The 22,236-nt window shown below is 30.8% G+C and overlaps 1 protein-coding gene across 4 annotated transcripts in view; it reads right to left on the reverse strand.

Annotated features, from left to right (window-relative positions):
- The window catches only part of LOC127718863 (dynein axonemal heavy chain 7-like), a 67,479-nt gene that overhangs the window by 40,854 nt on the left and 4,389 nt on the right, over window positions 1–22,236 (reverse strand). For 2 of the 4 annotated variants that reach the window (XM_052224910.1, XM_052224909.1), the window contains exons 6-28: window positions 22,101–22,179; window positions 21,532–21,730; window positions 20,897–21,016; window positions 18,131–18,314; window positions 17,015–17,194; window positions 16,578–16,733; window positions 15,571–15,684; window positions 12,300–12,314; window positions 10,766–10,893; window positions 9,979–10,282; window positions 9,275–9,421; window positions 8,760–8,896; window positions 6,953–7,088; window positions 6,273–6,542; window positions 5,692–5,840; window positions 5,049–5,322; window positions 4,397–4,503; window positions 3,588–3,786; window positions 2,918–3,381; window positions 2,393–2,561; window positions 1,358–1,801; window positions 835–1,068; window positions 104–217 (exon numbers count right to left, since the gene is read on the reverse strand). In XM_052224910.1, coding sequence (XP_052080870.1) covers window positions 104–217; window positions 835–1,068; window positions 1,358–1,801; window positions 2,393–2,561; window positions 2,918–3,381; window positions 3,588–3,786; window positions 4,397–4,503; window positions 5,049–5,322; window positions 5,692–5,840; window positions 6,273–6,542; window positions 6,953–7,088; window positions 8,760–8,896; window positions 9,275–9,421; window positions 9,979–10,282; window positions 10,766–10,893; window positions 12,300–12,314; window positions 15,571–15,684; window positions 16,578–16,733; window positions 17,015–17,194; window positions 18,131–18,314; window positions 20,897–21,016; window positions 21,532–21,730; window positions 22,101–22,179 — 4,323 coding nt within the window. The remainder of the gene's footprint in view (window positions 1–103; window positions 218–834; window positions 1,069–1,357; window positions 1,802–2,392; window positions 2,562–2,917; window positions 3,382–3,587; window positions 3,787–4,396; window positions 4,504–5,048; window positions 5,323–5,691; window positions 5,841–6,272; window positions 6,543–6,952; window positions 7,089–8,759; window positions 8,897–9,274; window positions 9,422–9,978; window positions 10,283–10,765; window positions 10,894–12,299; window positions 12,315–15,570; window positions 15,685–16,577; window positions 16,734–17,014; window positions 17,195–18,130; window positions 18,315–20,896; window positions 21,017–21,531; window positions 21,731–22,100; window positions 22,180–22,236) is intronic. The other 2 variants (XM_052224912.1, XM_052224911.1) reach the window with 1 other exon arrangement.

Here is a 22,236-nt window from a genome sequence, read left to right on the forward strand (position 1 = left end):
TCTTTGCTTTCAACAAACAATCCATTTTTTTAAAAAGCTTTAATTACAATTGGAATATATTTTTTTTTAAAGAAAAGTTTGATAAGGTTTCAAGGCTACTTACTGCTTCATGGATGTCTCCTAAAGCTAGTGCCAAAGTTTTGTATGCTGCACTTTTGCCACCAAAGGGTTCACCAACAATCATGAAACCGTGACGGACAATCATCATCTCGTAAACCTATAAATACAATAAGTACAATCAAAATATAATTAAAAAAAATTAAGAGATAGGCAAATAGATTTTCCTTTCCTTCACTAGTTTAATTATATCTTTCTCAACTAGCTGGTAAAAAATTCATTAAATATATCTCTATAAAATCAAAAATATGAATTCTTGAAAGCAAAATGTTTAATATCCAAGAAAATTGAGAACACTTAAAACCCAAATGTTAGTTATGCTTACTACATAAGTATATTCAAAAGAAAATTGAGTAATATTACTAACAGAATTATACAGTTATTGCATGAATATTGGTGAATATTGTCTTGAGAAGATTTTTATATTGCATGAGTTGGTCATGATCAGTGCAATATATATTTGACGAGAAAAATTTTCATCAATATTCATGCAATAACCCTTTATTGTATAGCAAAGCTTGAAAAAAAATGTGTCAAGCACATCTTTATCACTGATAATTTGAAGCAATATTTGCACTAGTTCAATATCATTGAACATTGCGCACTAACTTTCTGTCACATTCTGTGGAAATATTACAATGTGCAATTGAAATAAATTAAATATAAAAGCAAAAATTTTGATTTCATATGTGCTTTGAATATTGTCAATTAACCAACCTGTTGGATCTTCTCCAAGAAGAATGGTACACATTGTAGATTTTTCTTATCACAGTTGTTCCTGATATGCTCGTTCAATATCTTGTAATCTGGTTCTGGTAGTTTGACACCAGGGAACAAGTCAGATGTAATACCATGGAAAAGGGGTAAGTCATGATTCAAGAATTTGGGTAAGTTGACATCAATGATGGATCTCAACAACAGTATGTTCTCATCTTCATCAGGATATTTCAGCTGAAATAAAAAAAAGTATGCAAATTTGTAAATGATATTTTGTAGTTTATTATGAATATTATTATAGCAAAACAATTATGAATATTATAATAAAACAATCATATATTTGAATTTTTTTATGGCAATTGGTCAAAACCCATGTAACTATTTTATTTCTAGTGGGAAACATGAATTAAGTATTCCACACAACCTGCAAGAATCAAAACCTGCAATATAAATGACAGACAATTATTATTATTTAATATTAAGATTAGGTAGACAGCTTGAGATATCGTAATAAGTGACTCACCTTCAGATTAGCAGCAGCAGTAAGCACAGATTTGACAGCTCTCATTCCGTAATCGTAGTGATGCTGGGATGATAACTGTTCTGAACAAAGTCTGTAGACAGCTACGATCTTTACAGACAAAGGTCTGGCTTGTACAAAACCACAAGAATACAGGGAAATCTCGGCAATCAGAGCATAATCTGGTACCATCATAGCAACAGTTCTGAATAAAGCTTTCAAATTGTCTGGAAGTTCAGATCGTCCAGCATAACCTGGGTTCATTGTAATGAAGACAGAGCATGTTGGATCAAGTTTAATTTCTGTACCTTCAAATAGGAGAGTGGTCTGTCCAGCTACGATACCTCTCTGGATGGTCAAAATCTGTTGGGCAACCACAGACAACACTTCCAAATCAATTCTGTTGAACTCATCAAAGCATGACCAAGCACCACAGGATGCCAAACCCTAAAGAACAAAACAATAAAGTATTTAGTAGAATAAATTTTGAACATGAATCCTGTATCCTGTGCAAGGATAACTCAGCTTTTGTAAAGCATGTAATCAATGGTAAGATTTTAATAATTCTGAAACTATTTTTCTCTGTGCCTATACATCTGCAATGATTACATAAAATTTACTAATTTTCAGATAAATAAACCAGCTTTGAGCTTTGTCAGCAATTGAAGGAAATAATTTTTTTTTTCCTAATTTCGTAGCCTCACCCCAGAAAAGATTTGACATCTAAAGTCATTGTTTTGCAAATGTCATCAGGTCAACCAGTGCAAAATCAAGGTCATTCCAATTAAATCCCAGACTTCTAATTGGTGTTCTATGTTTATCACTTTAAATACAAAGGTTTTTTACCAATGATCACTTTAAATCATTCTGTTAATCAAAAAGCGTATATTTTTTACAAAAGTTGATGACTTCCTATCTAGAATTTTACCTCCACTAAGATTCACTGAATGTAAAAACAGTAAAATGAAGTCTCACAACTTTTACAGTGTAGTATTCAGCAACAAATAACAATGAGGGAAAATCTCATTCACAGCCTACCTTGAAGAATTTTCCCAAAGCAATGAAATCGAGACCATCAGAACAGTTAAACACAACACACTGTTTAGCTACAGCTTTGGCCAGATCTTTTGTTGTTTCTGTTTTACCAGTACCAGCAGGTCCCTCTGGGGCACCTCCTAAATGTAGATGTAAAGCTCCAAATAGGGTTCTAAAAGGGGGAAAAAAGGTTAAAGAGATAAATTAAATATACATGATAAAAAAACTATACTATGTAAGTAAAATATATAATAATCATCTACATCACTGAAAAAATGATCAAACTACCTGGATCTACCTGGATTACTGCAGCGATCTTTAAGTTGAAAACTTCTTTAGCCGCCTCTAGGTAAATAATTTTCTAAATAAGGTTATCGCCACTGTATGACATAATCAATTGCATAAATATTGATGCTTTGTCACAATAAAAAAAGCAACCAAAAGAAGAATTCTATTGTAACCTTGCACTTTTCCTAAAATTATAGGACTTGGGGTTGATATTTTACTTAAAATAGTATAATAGTATACCTGTAACATCTATCTGTTAATGGAGTGATAACAAGACGTCCAGTATTTCCTAGGTATTCATAGCCATAGTTAAGCTGGGAGTTGATCATCCTAGTTACCATTTTCTTTTCTTCCCAATAATATCTCAGCTGACTTAACCATGCAAAGTCCATATCACTGCTGATTTTTTGTTCAACCAATATTGCCAACACATCTCTGGCATGGACATCCAATACAATCAAAGCTTGCAATGTGACACGGTTCTGTTTTGACAACTGACCTCTTACCATTGCTACAATATTATTGATCTGCTCATTACTGATTTTCAGATAACCAGCTAGTGCATCACCACCCTTTTGCATGGCAGCATGAATGTAGTCTGTCCAGTATTTGGCAGTCACACAGAGTACAGCTTGTCCTGGCCAGGTCTTGACCCATTGTTCTCTTTCCTCCTTGATATAGGCATCTACTGCTTCTTCCGTTACCTAAAATAACATTTTTAAAACAAATATAAAAAAAAATTTTATTTATTGGTGCCAATTTTCTTTATTATTTAACATTCCTGAAGATAGAATTTATGGTTTTAACCTTCGAACAAAAAAAATCTTTTGTTAGAAGGAATTAGCTTTTCGTCATTTTACATGTTCAATTTTAACTGACTGTAACATTTAAGTACACATTAACATATTACCTTTTGCAGTGATTTGATCATGTCCGACTCCAGTTCTAGCAACCATTTTTCGACTTGACCTCTAGCCTTTGATGTTGAGATGGTATCGCTCAAAAGGACAACTTCACCTTCACTACTCTTCATGTGGGTTATATCTAAAGTGTCTGTAAACTCCAGGCTATTAATACCTTCAAAGCATTTCTTCAAATGAGGCTGTACTCTAAAAATTAAAGGAGAAAACATTATTTCCTTTTGCATCTCTTAAAATCAAAAACCTTTAAAAGGCAAAGAATAGACAACCTTTTGCCAGATGGGGTCAAATTCAAACATGACTGACTAGAGTAACAAATGCATATTGAACAAAGCAAAACAATTTACTATAATGTGCCAAACTTTTGCAATGGTTTAATTTTTCACTAATTTTGTGATTTATAAGATAAATTGCTAAAAATAGCTTCTTGTGTACATTTGATCTTTCAGGATGATCAGAATCACAGTGAGCAAAGACAAGACAACATCTTTCCAGATGAAGGCTGATCAAGAAATTAATGAAACAAAATCAATCATTTTTATCTTACACAGCTCAAAAATTTCTAAGAGATATTGATCAAGGTCACAAATATCTGCAAATTTCCCTATACTTATCATATATATATAAAACTTATATCCAGAATGCATACTGTAATAATAGATGATTATTTTGTGCATACTGTGGTTCATTTATTTTTGTGAATTGAGGAAAAATTTTATTTCCATGGATATTTGATTTCGGGGTTTTGTCAAATGATTCGTCAATCTTGATGTTCTTTATTTGATAGCTTTATTCTTACCTCTTGGGATCTTTGGTTTCTGACAGAATTTCCAGTAATTCATCATTAGACAAGAAGAAAAATCTTGGGAAGTACAGTCGTTTCTTCTCCAAATAGTCATTCAAACCCTGAAATATAGTCAACATTACAGATCTTGACTCTTTCTCAAGTTTTCCTTACAAAAACAAATTATGAAAGGAAAAATCTTTATGTAAAATTGTCATGTATAACAACCAACATCCAACACTGCTTTCTTCATATTTTTTAAAATCTTTTTACCTTTTAATTCAAACACTCTAATCTGAATATGCTTCCATTCTCAATTTTATTTACTTTTTCAAAATCTTTCAGCTGCTGAATTAAAAATTAAATGAGACATCCATAAAGTCTAAGATCAAGTTACCCCATCAAACTTTCCAATTTGACCACTACATCAAACTTTTTTCCTATTTGAATAATTTTGAATTGGACAGTTTACAATTTTTCATAATGCTCTTGTAACAATCTAAATAAAATGACAACTTGGAAGAAATTAGTTTACATTTAAATGGCTTCTGTTCAAATATTGTCCACCTGCTCATTAATTTATCCAACATCAAAGGGAAACAACTCTCAAAATCGACACAAATGCACCACATTGCATAGCAGTAAGTTCATTATATATGTCAGTTACCTTTTGAATAAGCTCAAGCAACTCATTGGATTTCTTCAACCCATCCAGTAATTTATCAATTTCAATGACTGCTAGTACATGTTTATCAAGATTGACTTTCTTCATTATTTCTCTCCAGTTTTTGTCGACAGTTGTGAATCTCCTTCCTTCCTCTGGCATCTGTGCCATGATGTCAGGAGAGCTGAAGATAGGTTCCAGGTACAACCAGGTAGCTTGTACCTTCAACCATTCATCCAAAACATCTTGTAACAGGATCAGCTTGGATTCCCATTCTCTGAAGAAGAAGAAAATATGCATGATGTTCTCAAGTTTAACTAATTCTTATTATAGGAACATTTGTCATGTACACTTAAAGGGCAGGTTAAGCAAGTTTTTATTTCTGTCATATATGCAAGAGGGTCTGGATGTAGTCCTTCATTTCTGTCATATATGCAAGAGGGTCTGGATGTAGAGTCCTTCATTTCTGTATTCTTTAAATTTTAAGGTCATTTTTTTCTGTTCCTTATATTTTTTGCCCGTTATTCTCCATTTTTTCCCCCATTATTCTCTATTTTTTCTTTTTTTTTGGTCCATTATTTTCTATTCTGTAAACCACATCTAAACCTTCATGCATAGTACAGGGCAAAATCTACATAATACTTACTTAATTTCCTCTTCAAATGGTTTGATAAATGGAGAACCTCTCATGGTCTGTGTTTTGACAATGTGATCATCAAGCAACAACTGAATATCATCTACAGATGACAGGATGTTGGTTCCTGTGTCACGGTATGGAATAGTAATAAGCTCCATCTACAAAAATAGGGGTTCTTAAGAATTATTAAAAATAAAATAAACATTGATAAAAGCAAATTTGATTAATCATAATAAAAGAGGATACACAATATTTTTATTCCTGCATGCAACTATTCGTATTTGGAAAATAGATACCATATTATAAAAAAATTAATGAACTAGTATATAGTCCTATCAAAATTCAAAATAGTAGTGAAATAAACATGCTTTGTTCTTTTGTCCTTTAGACATACTAAAATGCAGTGAAAATACCAAAATGCTAGATTTGAACAATGGTCATCTTTGAAGGGCATACATAGAATTAATGATATGTCAATTGTCATAAATGTTATGAAATGAGAAGAAAATGTTGTAAAGGGAGATCATTGATGTTGAAAGGGGAGGTTATTTGTATTGAAAAGGAAGGTTATCAATCTTAAAACTACTTACAGGTGCCCATTCTTCTTTCATCTTTTTCATGGCCTTCTCCAATGAGAATTCCTTACTTGCTGCCTCACTAATGGACTCAAACTTTGGAATAAACTGGTCCAGACCCATCTCGACAAACTTCTTGAGGTTATAGGTCTCATCAGGACGTAATGGTGGGTCTATGTTACAGATCTCAGAGATCTGGTCCCAATGACGATCTCGTATACCAGGGTTGAATAAGGTCTGGATAAGTGGCATGTTTTCTCTGAAGTCTTCAACTGTAGATTTCACCTATAAAAGAAGAGATATTAAAATTAGAAACTGGTTTGAATTCCTTAAAATTCATGCTAATGAGAATACAAACTTTTAAATGTTTTTTGTACATTAAAATTGAATCATATTTCAACAACAAATAATGAACTTTTAGTGAAAATTATTAAAAACTGAAGAGGAATTGTATTTTTCTGCTTATTTCAAGTGTTAAAAGTTTCATATTATCAATTAAGTTACACAAGTTAATATGAATTGCATGGGTAAAATAGATATGAGGGATTCTTCAATATGCTGGAGCAAAACATTTCATTTACAAAAAATTCCCTGATAGTATATTGAATATCTTTCATCATTGGGGAATTTGTGAATATATGAATTTAACTCAGCATTACAAATTGCATAAAGGGAAGTGTCCATAATAAACTTACCTTTCCTGCCATTTTCTTGGCTTGTGGGATAGAATCAAACTGTTTTTCTAGTTTATACAGAGATCTCCAGTAATTGCCAACCTCATTCTCAACATCATCGGGATCAACTCCGACCATTGGACCATTCATCCAGTCACTAAACAAAATCAAAATAAGAAATTATTATTTGTATCATAAAATGAAAAAAATTACAAAAAAAATGAATAAATAATTGCATTTCTTTGTCAACTTCGATGAAAGAGCAAGTAAAAACACATATACAGTACAGTAGACTCCACCTAATCGGATATCGGCTAAACGAATATATTGGCTATTGTAATATTATTTCAAAACACAAAACCCTTCCCTATATGTTTAATGTTAATTTTATCGTGTAATCGAATATCGGATATAAGAATATATCGGCAAATCGGATAAGAATATTCAGGTCATTTTGTTCAAAACCATGCACAATCGGATATTTTCAATGTTTTTCTGACAGGAAATGGACCCGGAAGTTACGAATTTACAATCTTGCAGACAAGAAGATTTTGTTTTTACTAAATAAAAGGAACTATTTCTTAATAAATTGTTGTCTTTAATCATTGTCTTCCTTTGTGTGAATTAGATGCCCTTTTACTTCAAATGGTTTGAATTTATTTATAAAATATGCAAGACTCAGTTGACAAGTTGACGTTGCTGTTTGGAGAATTTTGATTAAACTCTAAATGTTCACAGAATCAGAGATATAATCTAAACTGAATGTACCTCCTTCTGAATAATTTATTGCAATATAAATATAAATCCCTTTTGACAAGAGAAATCTGACTTTTGTCAGATGTATTTTTTTCACATGTGCAAAAGTAACCACATGTCATGGACGCCATTTTGGATGTTTACAAATTTGTGAGGAAGCCTCTAGAACTATGACCTAAATTCAAATAGTCTTCAGAAAACGTAAACTTTATGCAATAATAATTTATCAATCATGATTATTTTCATAAATTTAAATTTGATTATTTAAAGAAATAAAATTATAACAAATACGATTTTAGTTTGGAGATTCTACACAGACATGCTTAGATCTATTTATAGCCAAATTAGTTTATCTGTGTGATAATGTAAATAATGGATATTAATTTGCTTACAAAACAAATAAAGACAAACTATGGATGGTAGATAATAATTCACATAAATATTTCAGGACATTTGATTTATTTTAATAAATAAAGGATTTAAAAACTGCAAACAAATTTAATCATTACATAATCAGCTGATAATTTTTTACACAAACATTGTGGTGATGTAACTGATAAAAATCACTCCATCAATCCTCCAGCCCTTTCACATATTTAGCAATTGTCAGGGTTAGTAACATCTCAGGATTATATCTACTCATTATTGCAGAATATTCAATGAATATACATTCATCGTCTAATTGAATATATCGGGTAATCGGATATTTTTAGCTGACATTTTGGGTATCCGATTTGCCGGAGTGTACTGTATATGTATACATCTTTTTTATTTTCTAACTGATCATTTGAACTCGATTTTAAAATGATAAAAATTTAAACAAGTCAAATTCTTAATGTGCCTGTCCTAAGTCAGTTATTGTCTGTCATTCTTTTACATTGTTTCAAATTTTGTCATTCAGTTGCCTTTTATAGCTTACTATATGGTTTGGCTTTTTGGAAATTGTTGAAGGCTGTACCGTGACCTTTAATGGTTTCTGTAAGATAGTTGTCTCATCAGCATTCATACGATATCGCCTTATTTCAATATAGATATTTTGTTTTGAGGTACTGCAGAAGATTCTTTTACTTACTTGTGTTTATTCTGGAACTCTACAGTCATTTCATACAGATTAAGGTATGGTTTTAGTGTATTTAAGATGGTCTGTCTCTGGGGATACTGTGTAGTATTCCAACCAAAAGCTTCTTCTTCATTGTTAAAGGCTTCAATCTAAATATTGTATAAAATCAAATTTGAAAAATATATATTATCTACAAAATTATGACTCAAAATGTGCAATAAGCCTTATGATAAAAGGGAACAAATATTTGTATCTTTTGTTTTATTTGAAGATAACAAAAAAATCATCAGACATCCAAAAGTCATAATTAAATGATGAAATTTTACTTATAAAACATGTCAAGTCCAACATTTAATAGTAAAACATATCTTTGAGGTATTTTTGGTAAATATTGTGAACGCAAACTATATTCTATATATTAGTAGAGGAGCACATTCTTCCAGTAAAACAAGTTTTGTCTAGGTGTATTTTTTTTTTCCAAGCTAATGCCTGTTTCAATAATAAGCTTGAATTGATATTTTTTTTACCTTTTCTGCAGCAGCTTGAAGTTTGGCATCCAAGTTCTGTGATTTCTTCAAGTATTTATTGATCTCATTCAGATCACCATATGTAGAGAATTCTTCCACCTGTTTCAGGTAACTGTCCAGTTCTTCCTGGAATCTCTCTCTTCTCACCTGATAAAGATAAATGAAAAATGCACTTAAAAGTTTTGAAGTTTTTCATAGCTAAAGCAAACTGACGGTTGAACATGAAAAGTTAAAATATTGAAGCAAAAAAGAAGTTAACTATTTAGGAACAAAGTAAAAAGTCTTGGAAATCCAAATTAGTATACTATTCCAGTGATGTTAAAAATACCCCGCAAAAAAATGCCAATGAAGTATTGTACCATTCTTATACTTTGTAAACCAAACTTTAAATGAAAACAGGGCCTAATCTTCTTTCATTTAAATATGTCTTGTGTGAATTATCTCAAACTAATAAATGATGCAATCATTGCCTATAAATTCAGAAATCAAGGTATACTGCATTTGTTAAAGCATATCATCAAAGTTGAATGAAGTCAAATGTTATAATGCATTCTGTTAGCATAAAATGATCTTAAAAATGTATGTTTTATAAAATGGGATCTGAACCCAGTCAAGTTTTTTTGCATTAATAAAATTACCAAATTTAATTTTGATGTTACAGCACTGTACTTTACTAAGGAGAACATTAAGGATAAGTTACACACCTTCAGGGAATCTTCATATTGATTTCTCTTCTCAGCAACTATCACTTTATGTTCATTAAACACAGCAGGCATTCTCTGGTGCCAGATAAACACACCAGCGTTCAATTTCAGATCAGCAGACTGGAATGTGGTATGATCAAACAAGAATGTTAGACGGTCTTTTGACTCCACTAATTTCTTCTCTAATTGGAAGATAATGTCTGATTCGACTTTTTCTATGTATACTTTGAGTTCCATCAGCTGTTCAGTGTTAGCTGGTGTTGTTAAGGCTTTCTGAGCAATCTCCTCATATTCTTTCTTCAGTCTGAAAAATAGGAATTAATCAAAATAATAATTTAAGAGAAATATAAAATACAAGAATGTGTCCATAGTACACAGATGTCCCACTCGCACTATAATTTTCTATGTTCAGTGGACCGTGAAATTGGGGTCAAAACTCTAATTTGGCATTAAAATTAGAAAGATCATATCATAGGGAACATGTGTACTAAGTTTCAAGTTGATTGGACTTCAACTTCATCAAAAAATCCTCTTGAAAAAAAACTTTAACCTGAAGCGGGACAGACGAACTGATGAACAGATGGACGGACGAACGAACGAACGGACGCACAGAACAAAAAACATAATGCCCATAAATGGGGCATAAAAACTAATGCTTTTAATATGGAATTTCAATATTGTTAGAACATGTAAAAATAATTCTTTGGTTCTATAAAATAGCTGATTTAAATTGTTGACAGGTATGTATTTACTCAATGCTTAAACATGACTGAATTTTTATCCTTACCTTTCATTTGCTTCTTTGTGGTCTGTAAGCATTTTAGACAGAAGTTTCTGACACAATGCTTCTGCTCTCTTTGTCAAGGTTCTAATCAGTTCTTCACAGTTAACTTCAAACATACCCAGACGAACAATCTGTTTAACAAAATATCACATTAAATATAATGCTTATCAAAAATAAAAATTTTATAAAAACAGAAAGTAAAAGGGTAAATATATTGTACAATAGGATCACAAGGTCAACACTGAAGGTTAACATTAAAAATGAAATAATAATATTTCTTAGCAGTTAACTTTTTTTATTTTTGTTGAAGAACAAATACTACAGGCAGTTTTAAAGACATTCATAACGAAAAGGCTCATTTCTGTAATTTACATCTACATGTATGTTAAAATATTTGTTGGTCTTCTAATTTTAAATTTGTCCTTGACCTTTCCTTTTGGATTTTACTTTCTTTAAATTTCATAACCAGATATCAAGTGTCAATGAAATAATTTTAAAATTTTCTTTTAAATGGAAGGACTATAGCTAGCACCAATCTTTAATATAAATGGCTGAGAAAGGGCACTAAAAACTAAAATGTTTCTTGTTCATATTCCTGTTGTAAGCATTAAAATGACTGGACTCTGAATACAAATTGCATGTTATCATTTTTTTGAAGTTTTGAGTAGTAAATGAACAATAGCTTAGAGGACTTTTTAGAGGGTTAATTAAGTAATATTTTATGTAACAATGTTAAATGTGATGAGAATAAAGTACAGAAACAAAACAGGGAAAATTAACCAACACCACATTTCCGATACATACTACAACATATAGAGAAATCATCCAAAATGATTCTACAGGTTGGCATTTAATTCTTGTCAAATTTTATTTAATACATAGAATAAGTTGAAACAAACATACAATGTGTTAATCACAGCTCTGATCAAGAGTTTCCATCATAGCAGTGATGAACAAGTGATTACTATGATTAAAAGTTTCAATCAAATTTATGATAATAATGATAGCAATTATGATCACATATATATATGCTATGAATAACTTTATACGAATATAAAATTCAGACATTTTATCGTTATAATGCATCCTTTTTTTAAAGCTTGTTGACTAATTATTTTCCTTTTGCATTCCATGGTAGCTTTCAGCAAACAAAATTAAAAATCTGCAAAATTTTGTATAAGAAAAAACAAAACAATAAATGCACATCTAAATATAAAAGTTTGGTAATCCTTTGCATTAAAAACGATATTGGAAAACACATTTTCCTATAATTACTAATAACTGAAGAAATCACAAAGATTTGTGACAAAGTATGAGAAAATATGCTAAGCACTGTCTCAGATTTTCACTTTTCTTTTTATTTCAAACTGAAGAATTTCAATACAAGAATTGTAATAAGTAAATACGATAAAATCCTGAAGTAAATCCTGAAAATACTAATCTGAGACAGATCTTCTGCAATTGAAGAGAAAAGAAAATATATCTACAAAGACTTCTATTGTCAAACTCATTGTGAAAGTCATCACAGATTTTATACCTTTCGCATCCCTGTCTGTGTCGTAATGATAAAAGAATGTGAAGGTTAACATTAAAATAAGTGAAATATATATATGCTGACCATTCAAACATTCAAAAATCTACATTTTGCTTCAACATACTTTCATAAGAGACAAAAACAAGATCCTTAGCAATTGAATATCAAGATAGAGTTTCTTAAAATTCAAATCAACACGTTATTTTCCTACTGTGTCTATTAAAGCAAAATTTAAATAACAGAAAAACCTGATAAAAAGAGAAGGATATTTTCAGTGTAAAATTTTAATAACACATCCTCACTGATAAGTATGTTATACAATTATATTCTCATTCTAAACTACAATATATATATATATGCGTCCTTCTAGTTATTGTGAGCAAGCTAATAGTAAGTAAAAAACATGCAAAAATATTACATAAACAATACTTTTTATTAATCAGATTATCTGCTTAGAATCGAATGTAGAAAGCAGAATAAATTTGTTCTAAAAAATATGTAAGACCAGTCTTTACTGAACCCTCAGTAACCTATTAAAACTGAAATCTCAGTAACCTGTCTAAAGTGAACCCTCAGTAAACTGTCTAGAAGGAACCCTCATTAACAGGTCAAAGTGATTCCTTTGATGTCATGACTTATAATTAAAATTCTTCACCTATCTAACCTGCATAAACTAAACACCTTTCATATTTTAATGAAACCTTTATTTTCAAAAGCGGTTTTTAGACAGGTTTCCATTATTTGTAATAACATTAACATGATCAATTATCTTTCTCTTTGGCATTTTTTAGAGTTGACATTACTTCTGAAGTACCATTACTATTTTTCTGTTTAACCTTAAAATTTTTAATCTAATTGGCATGCAACAAAGTAGTGTTGATCATCTTCCACAATGACTATAGTACATTCACAACTGCACAATAAAGGTGAGACAAAGCCTTTTCACAAAACACCTATAGTGATTTATACCAAATCCTCTATCTAGCAGATTAACAAAATCAAAATGTCAATTATATATAGTTAATTAATAAAAGATTACTCCCCCTTGAATTCCTACAAGACTCATTCATTGGGTGTCGCCTTTGGCATTAACATCACATAAATTTTCTAGAAAAATCTTTCTGAATATATTGAGAATAAATCTAATCAAAAACCGTCATATGCGTGCACAAAACATGATTTTTTTAATTGTCTTTTTGACTTAATCTGAACAATCCATGTTAATGTTTTACTTTGACTTTTCTAAAGAGTAATAAAATGCTCCGCAGGGCGCAGCTTGATACGACCGCAGAGGTCGAACCCTGAACAGTTGGGGCAAGTATGGACACAACATTCAAGCTTGATACAGCTCTGAATTTGGATTGTGATTAAATATTTGACACAGCATAGGTTTCTGACACAGAATGAATGTGGTCTAAGAACTTAAAAATTTTAAATTGGACATTCACCTATTATGGTCCAATATCCAAAATCTAAATACATGGTTAGATTCAGCATATCAAAGAACCCCAAGAATTCAATTTTTGATGAAATCAAACAAAGTTTAATTTTGGACCCTTTTGACCTCAATGTGGACAAAGTTGATAACGGGGCCCAAAAATCAAAAATCTAAATACATGGTTAGATTCAGCATATCAAAGAACCCCATATATTCAATTTTTGTTGAAATCAAACAAAGTTTAATTTTGGACCCCGATTTGGACCAACTTGAAAACTGGGCCCATAATCAAAAATCTAAATACATGTTTAGATTCAGCATATCAAAGAACCCTAAAAATTCAATTTTTGTTAAAATCAAACTAAGTTTAATTTTGGACCCTTTGGACCTTAATGTAGACCAATTTGGAAACGGAACCAAAAATTAAGAATCTAAATACACGGTTAGATTTGGCATATCAAAGAACCCCAATAATTCAATTTTTGATGAAATCAAACAAAGTTAAATTTTGGACCCTTTGGACCTCAATGTGGACCAATTTAAAAACGGGGCCCAAAATCCAAAAACTTAATACACGGTTAGATTCAGCATATTAAAGAACCCCAAGAATTCAAGAATAAAACCCCATTGAAATTGATCAAGAAATAAGCAATTTATACGAAGTATCTTCTTTTGCACAATACTGTGCAATTGAATATTTCTTGCTATTGTGCAATACTGTACAATTGACAATTTCTTGCTATTGCGCAATATTGTGCTATTGGATATTTCTTGCTATTGCGCAATACTGTGCAATTGAAGATTTCTTGCTATTGCGCAATACTGTGCAATTGAAGATTTCTTGCTATTGTGCAATACTGTGCAATTGAAAATTTCTTGCTATTGCACAATACTTATTATATAATAATTTACACATCCTGTTTGGTGTGTATCTCCTACCATATCATTATTATTTGCTTTTAAATATTAATCAGAAATAACCAACTTAAAATGGAAAATTTTAAAAGAAAAAAAAAGGAAAAAAAGAAAAAAAAAGAAAAAAAAAAATCCTCCCCCCAAATTTTTTGAACCCCCTTATGATTCATCACCCCCAAACTCAATCCCAGCCTTCCCTTTGTGGAATGGTACCTTGCAGTACAATTTCAGAGAGATCCATACACTTGAACACAAGTTATTGTCTGGAAACTAGAAAAATGCTTATTTTTGGCCCCTTTTTGGCCCCCAATTCCTAAACGTTTCGGGCAATTACCCCCAAACTCAATTCCAGCTTTCCCTTTGTGATATGGAACCTTGTAGTACTATTTCAGAAATATCCAAACACTTACACACAAGTTATTGTCATGAAACTAGAAAAATGCTTGTTTTTTGCCCCTTTTTTGGCCCCTAATTCCTAAAATTTTGAGGCAATTACCCCCAAAATCAATTACAGCCTTCCCTTTGTGATATGGAACCTTTTGGTACAATGTCAGAGAGATCCATACACTTACACACAAGTTATTGTCTGGAAGTTACAAAAATGCTTATTTTTGGCCCCTTTTTGGCCCCTAATTCCTTAACTGTTGGTACCATAACCCCCAAAATCAATCCCAACCTTCCTTTCGTGGTATTAAACCTTATGGTAAAATGTCATGGAGATCCATTCACTTAAACTAAAGTTAGAGTGCGAAAACCAATGTGTCTTCGGACGACGCCAGACGACGACGCCAACGTCATACCAATATACGACCAAAAAATTTAATTTTTGCGGTCGTATAAAAATGTTAAGTGAAATGTATTCTAAAAGAAATAAAAAGAATCTTTTCTTAAAGATCCAATGACACAGATTATGCTACTTACCTTTTGTGAGTTATAGGCTATTTCTTGTGACAGGTTTGTATATTTCATAACTTCCTTGGAGTAGTCCTCAAACGAGTGTTCTTCTTTCATAAACTGTTCAACATCTTGTTCAGCCTACAAAATAATTACAATATTTTTTATATATTTATTTACATTGCCAAATGATCAGTCTTTGATCTAAAAAAAAACAGTTATTGACCACGATCACAGGGATTATTCAATGACTAAAATGTCTTAATTTATCAACAGCCTCTCTTACTTCTGATATATTAAGACACAAAATAATAATCTTTTGAATCTCTCAGACTTATAAATATAGTAAATCAACAAAACAATTGACTAATTATTTGTAAACAAAGTGTCATCACAAAACGCCTTTATCAAGACGAATCAACAAAATTGAAATTAATAGGCTGCAAAAACAATTGCAAAAGAACTATAATTTTAAAGAAGAGTTGACTAACATGTCAACCAAATGAAAAAAAAACTGAGAACAAATTATAACAGTCTAAAAAAAAAACATGGTCTACCTTTATCTTGCCTGTGTATGGCTGTGACTAACAAGAAGAACATTTCATATATACTCTAAACACACAGTTTAAATTTATGATAACAAGTTCATGCAGCATGTAATTGTGACTGCAATGACTTTGAGACAGCAGTTATTGAGGCAACATCATTTAATGTCGAGAAAATAAAAAACTTCTGAAATCTAATTGGTTTGTTACAAATCTTTTTTACCCAAAAATACAAAAACTGACCTGAAAAATTGGGTTCCAGCTGAACCTAGAACTAAAAGGACAGTTTTTCCAAACAATTAATCCACATTTTGTTTATACATTTTTAGGACAAATTTCCTATGTTGCCACAAAATGATTTTTTTTAATACCAACCTTACCTATAACACAAGCTTAAAATAATTCAATTTGAGAAAATAAGAAATATGAAGCTGTACAATCTTTGCTACCATAAAATATATCACACTTAAAATATAAAAGGCTTCATACCTGCTTTGAAATAAGGAAATTGTATTTATCATAAATTTTGCAGTGTTCAATAGGGCCAACACTTTCTTTCTTGATGACATCCCTGACTTTCTGTTTGTGGGACTCTAGGATTTCTGGTAGAACAACTGGTTGTAAATTGGTCTTTGTTTTTGAACTCTGTTAAAATAAACAATATACATAGTATATAAAAACAAATATTCAAATATAAATAAACAATTATTCACAATTTGATAATTTATAATGAATTTCACATTTATTTTTTCTTTAGAAATTTCAATTAAAAATATATAACCCATGGAACATCCTTACAAAATATGATATACTGATATTAAAATTATGAAGATAGAAAACCAAAAAGTAAAAGTAAAAAGTTTTCAAATCAAAATTTTTCATTAGTATTAACTTAAATCAGAGAGAAATCTGAAAGAGCAACCTACCCAGTCCAAGTACAGTTTTGTTTCAACCCTTGGTACTTGTTGAGATGCTTTGATCATTACATCATAAACATTTAGTATAACAACTTCAAAGTCTTTAAATGTTGGCTCAAAAACAATGTTAGTTTCCTCAAGAATCAGGTTAAGTTGGAATCCTGAATGTTCATATGCCCTTGTGGAATGCTAAAACAAAAGAATATCACAGTATTAATAGTTAGTCCAAATTCATATGATATTTAAGTATTTTAGTTTGGTTGTTCCTTTATTATATATATAATATCATTCTTCTTGGAGACGAGACAAAACTAAAAAACAAAATTCAGTTTTCTCATCAGGCCAATCATGTACCTTTTTCTCAAAGTTGCAATTGATATTATTTTGCAGGTAATTTGTTAATGATGACATTTAATGAATGACTATTATTTATTTTGAATTTATTGAACCATAAAATTAATTTTTGACTCTTCACATTGAATAATCCACGAAGCGAAGCGGATTATGTAAAATGTGAAGAGTCAAAAATTAATTTTATAGTTCAATAAATTCAAAATAAATTATTGTCATTCATTATAAATAAATTTCTATCAAAGAGCTTTTTATATTATTTATATTAACAATAACAACGTACACACATGTTGGCGAATGAATACACAACGTCAGAGTGAGCGTGTCGCCATAAAAATTGACAACATTGAAAATAAAGGTAATACTTTTAACCAATCAGAAGACAGTAAATACACCAAATTTATTTATTAAAAGTTATTCATGAAAAGTACCAATCATGTTTGACAATCTTCCATATATAACTCAGTTTTGTCAAAAAGTGAAGAGCCTTCCCTTTATCTACAACATTACTTTTGTTTTGAGGTTTCCAATATTTCTGTGAAAATATAATAGTAATTGTAACCAGAAGTTTTTCTTTCAAGTTTTGTCTTATTCTACCACTTTTATCATATTCCCATAACTCTGTAAATCACATCTTTTTTCAAAAACACAGAAAGATTTTTTTTTTTTTTTATTTTTCTATTCTTAAAAACAAACACATGTCTTCAATCAATCAAATTTAAAAAAATTAATTTCTGATTGACGTCATCTAAAGATTCATATCTTAACACTCACAATAGGTTGGTCGATAAGATCTGTAAAATCATCGAGTGAGTTCAGTGACAACTGCTGAAGATTTTCTGTCATCAATGTAGCCGCACTGTTAAAGAAGGATTCCAGTTTTTCTGGGTCAGCATTACTTGGAACCTGTTTACGCTTGTTACCCTCATAAAACATTCTCTGAACTTCTGGGCACCATCTACAAAACACCAAAAAAAGGTATGACATGAGTTTGAAACAAATGACACTTTCTATGAATAAATCTTTAAGGACATTAAAGAAAAATTGTTTTGTGGTTTTAGTAAAATAAAATCTAAATAGGAAGTGTCAAATGCAAAATCTAAATAGGAAGTGTCAAATGCAAAGTGTGCTAAAAATAGCAAACCTTCAATCTGGGTTAAGGAAAATGGTTTGACAGTCCAAAAAAATGAACAATATAAAAATAAGATGTTGTACGATTGCTATGGAGACAATTAAAGAACAAAAAAACAAAGTAAAAGGATGTAAAACAACAACAGTACAACCTTCAACAATAAGCAAAATCCCTACCATATAGATGGCCCTGGATACAAACATGTAATACAATACAACAGAGGAAACTTAAGGCCTGATATAAGATTATTAACTTATAAGAAAAACAAGAGGTTCTGGGAGCTAAAATCACAAAATTGATACCGTGTCTGTACATAAAAAAAATGGCAGTCTATAATTTGCTTAAGGAAACCCTCAAAACAATTCAGACAAAAAATAAATAGTAGGTGCACAATGGCATTATATATGGTTAAAATTCTGACAAAGTTTCAATAAATCCTAACAAGGGGTTTAGGTTTTAGATTGTAGTTTTTTTTTTTTGTGTTTGCAAAATATTGATAAAATAGAGCTTAAATCACCATGTACAAGTATGTGTTGTCATACCTAATTAAAATATCCTATATGATTAGACAACTAAGCTACTTTTTCTAATATCATATGCAAGGATTTAGGCTTTTATACAAGGTCAAGTGAAACAGTGCACAACAAATAAATACATTAATCAACTTATTTCATCTTTGCTTCTGCAGTTAATTATTAGTACATGTACTATAAAAATATATCTTTCTATTTTAACCATTTAAATTATTATTAATAATTCTACCTAAAAACTCCTTATAAAAATGGAGGGGGGTTTCCCCATTATTTGTACAAACTCATACAATTCATTCATTGTAAAAGTTTATGACTTTATTATTTTAACCATAGTTTATTAATAAGTTTCTTTTTTTGCAAAAGCAAATATAAGTTATATACAAAAAGACTTTCTTTTTCAACTATCAATATAATGTATTGTCATTAAACAATAATTCTTGAATATTTTTATTAGCAAAATTAAAGGGAATTTCCCTGTATTGTACAATTAAAGACATTAAATTATGTAAAAAATTTTAATTTTATAACATCAACAAAGTTTTTAAACTCCTTTAAAATTCTTCAGTTAATCTTATTAAATCTTCAGACTTATTGATAATGTGCCAATATTTAATTCATCAGGATTTAAAAAACTGTATGTTGCCAGCTGATTTGCACACATGCCAACTTATTTGTTTGGTTTACACAGCATATTTCATAACAAAATGCACATGTCCTAATTCTTAACACAAAATTCAAATCAACTTAAAGCACAAAGAATACTATTTTCATTTCCTGATAGATGGTATATATTTACATTTAACTCCTTGCATTTATGTTCAACTGAAAATTACAACAAATCCCAACAAAACCCACTGAAACAAGAGGCTCTCAAGAGCCTGAATCGCTCACCTGTATTTCAGAGAAGATTTTTAAATGTTAGCAAACTTGATGAACAAATTGTGTAAAATTGTCTTTAAAGGGCAATAACTCCTTAAGGGGTCAATTGACAATTATGGTCTTATAAACTTTTTTGTAGATCTTACTTTGCTGAACATTATTGCTGCTTACAGTTTATATATATCTATAATAATATTCAAAATAATAACAAAAAACTGCAAAATTTTGTTAAAACTACCAATTCAGTGGCAGCAACCCAACAATGGGTTGTTCGATTCGTCTGAAAATTTTAGAGCTGATAGATCTTGACCAATTGAACAATTTTACCCCACGTCAGATTTGCTCTAAAAGCTTTAGTTTTTGAGATATAAACCAAAAACTGCATTTGACCCCTATGTTCTATTTTTAGCCATGGCGGCCATGTTTGTCGATGGATCAAAACTTCGGATACAATTTATAAACGAGATACCCTAAGGAACATTTAGTTAAAGTTTGAAGGTATTTGGCCCAGTAGTTTCAGAGGAGGAGATTTTTGAAATAGTTTACGACGACAGACGACGACGGACGCCAAGTGATGGCATAAGCTCACATGGGGCCCTTTGGGCCCCAGTGAGCTAAAAAATGAAGAAACTTATTTCATCATCTTGTATGGTGAAATTCAATGACTGAGGACTATTAAAAAACAGTTATCTAAGGGCCACTGAAGTCTCATTTTTAGGACCCCACACCATCCAAATAAATTGAATAAAATTGTACTTAGTGAAGAACAAAAACCTGATGCTAAACTAGTATGCACAAAAATGGTTGATGATTTTACCTCCTCTCATATAGCCTGCGCTTCGCACAATTCTAAAATTGGTTGGCAATTATGGATACCCCTTACATACATATATGCATGAGATATCAACATTTTCATATACATAACAAGTGATCTCTTCCTACAATCTATAAAACTTGTTATTACACTTAAACTGAGAACATTGTTACATAACTTACTTTTTGAGAAGTTTTTCCTTTGCGGCATCAACATGTGCCATACACATCTTCTGGAAAGTTGTCAAGTCCATTGATTCTACTTTATCATTAAACTCCTCTGTATTGATGAACCTCAGTTTTCTGTGGGTGGAAATTAGTTCAAGCTTGATCTTTTCATACAAATATCATATATTTTATGCACTTATTTTATAACTTTGAGATTTCAGTTTTGCTATAAATTTATGATTAAAGGAGGCATAGGATATTATGTCAATGAAATAGCAAATCAACAACAAAAAATATACCAGAACAAGATATAATTTTGATTTATCTAATTTTTGTAGATTAAATAATGGTACTTATGGAATGTTTTACGAGGATGGAAATTATTAAGGGTCTTTTAGCCAAGTTCAGGATTCGAACTCACAATCTCAGTGTTGACTGACAAGTGATACAGTCGTTGGACTACTTAGACCACTCTGCCATTGAGGCCCATTATTCCCAAACGAAGTTAAAAACTTACCAAAATGACATTTAAAGGACAAACTAGACTTTGAGAATCCCTCCATAATGTATCTCATGTTTGACAATTGAAAGTGTTTCTCAGGAGAAACAGATGTGTACTTTTGGTCTAGAAATATCTGCGACATACTAACCCAAAGGAAACATGCCAGAAGTCAAGAACCTGTAACATGCATGGAGTAGTGATGTGGAGTTTCTGTGACATCAGATCTAAGCCTGATACAAATGACTTGTGCCATGGTTTTGGTACAACATCCATCTCCTCTCTGTGAGGTGGAAGTCTTTCTTTTTTGTCATCATCTTTTTCTCTTGGGTCTTTCAATACAAAATCAACTAAAAAATAAAAGATGCATCATTGACAAAAGGACAGACTACAGGTATCCACACCATATTACTGGTGAAGGTGATAGCTAGGACTATTCTATTTGTTACATATTACAACATATCACACATTGATATCAAACAGCAGTCAACTTTTACTTCCCTGTCAGCTTTTTGTATAGGTTGAAGAATTTGAATTATTTGCAGTATCACCAAATGATGACTTTTATCATACTGGCTCCTACATTCTTCCTTCACAAATGTCAATGTATTCGTTTCTAGAAAACTTTTTGAAAGAATATTCAGTTTGCATAAAAGTTTGATATTTCTCAAGATACCAAAAAAAAACTTAAAACTTATTTCCTTTGAAGAAGTTACTTACCAATTGCTTTTTTGACACTTAACAAATAGTCCTCTCTCATTTCATCTGACAAATTCTCTATGGTTTCAAAGTGATCTTTCTACAAAAAGAAACAACATCAATTTGATAAATTTGTGTTTCTATCTAAAAAATATTA

The sequence above is a fragment of the Mytilus californianus genome, unplaced genomic scaffold (assembly GCF_021869535.1).
Source record: "Mytilus californianus isolate M0D057914Y unplaced genomic scaffold, xbMytCali1.0.p SCAF_10, whole genome shotgun sequence".
NCBI classification, from domain to species: domain Eukaryota; kingdom Metazoa; phylum Mollusca; class Bivalvia; order Mytilida; family Mytilidae; genus Mytilus; species Mytilus californianus.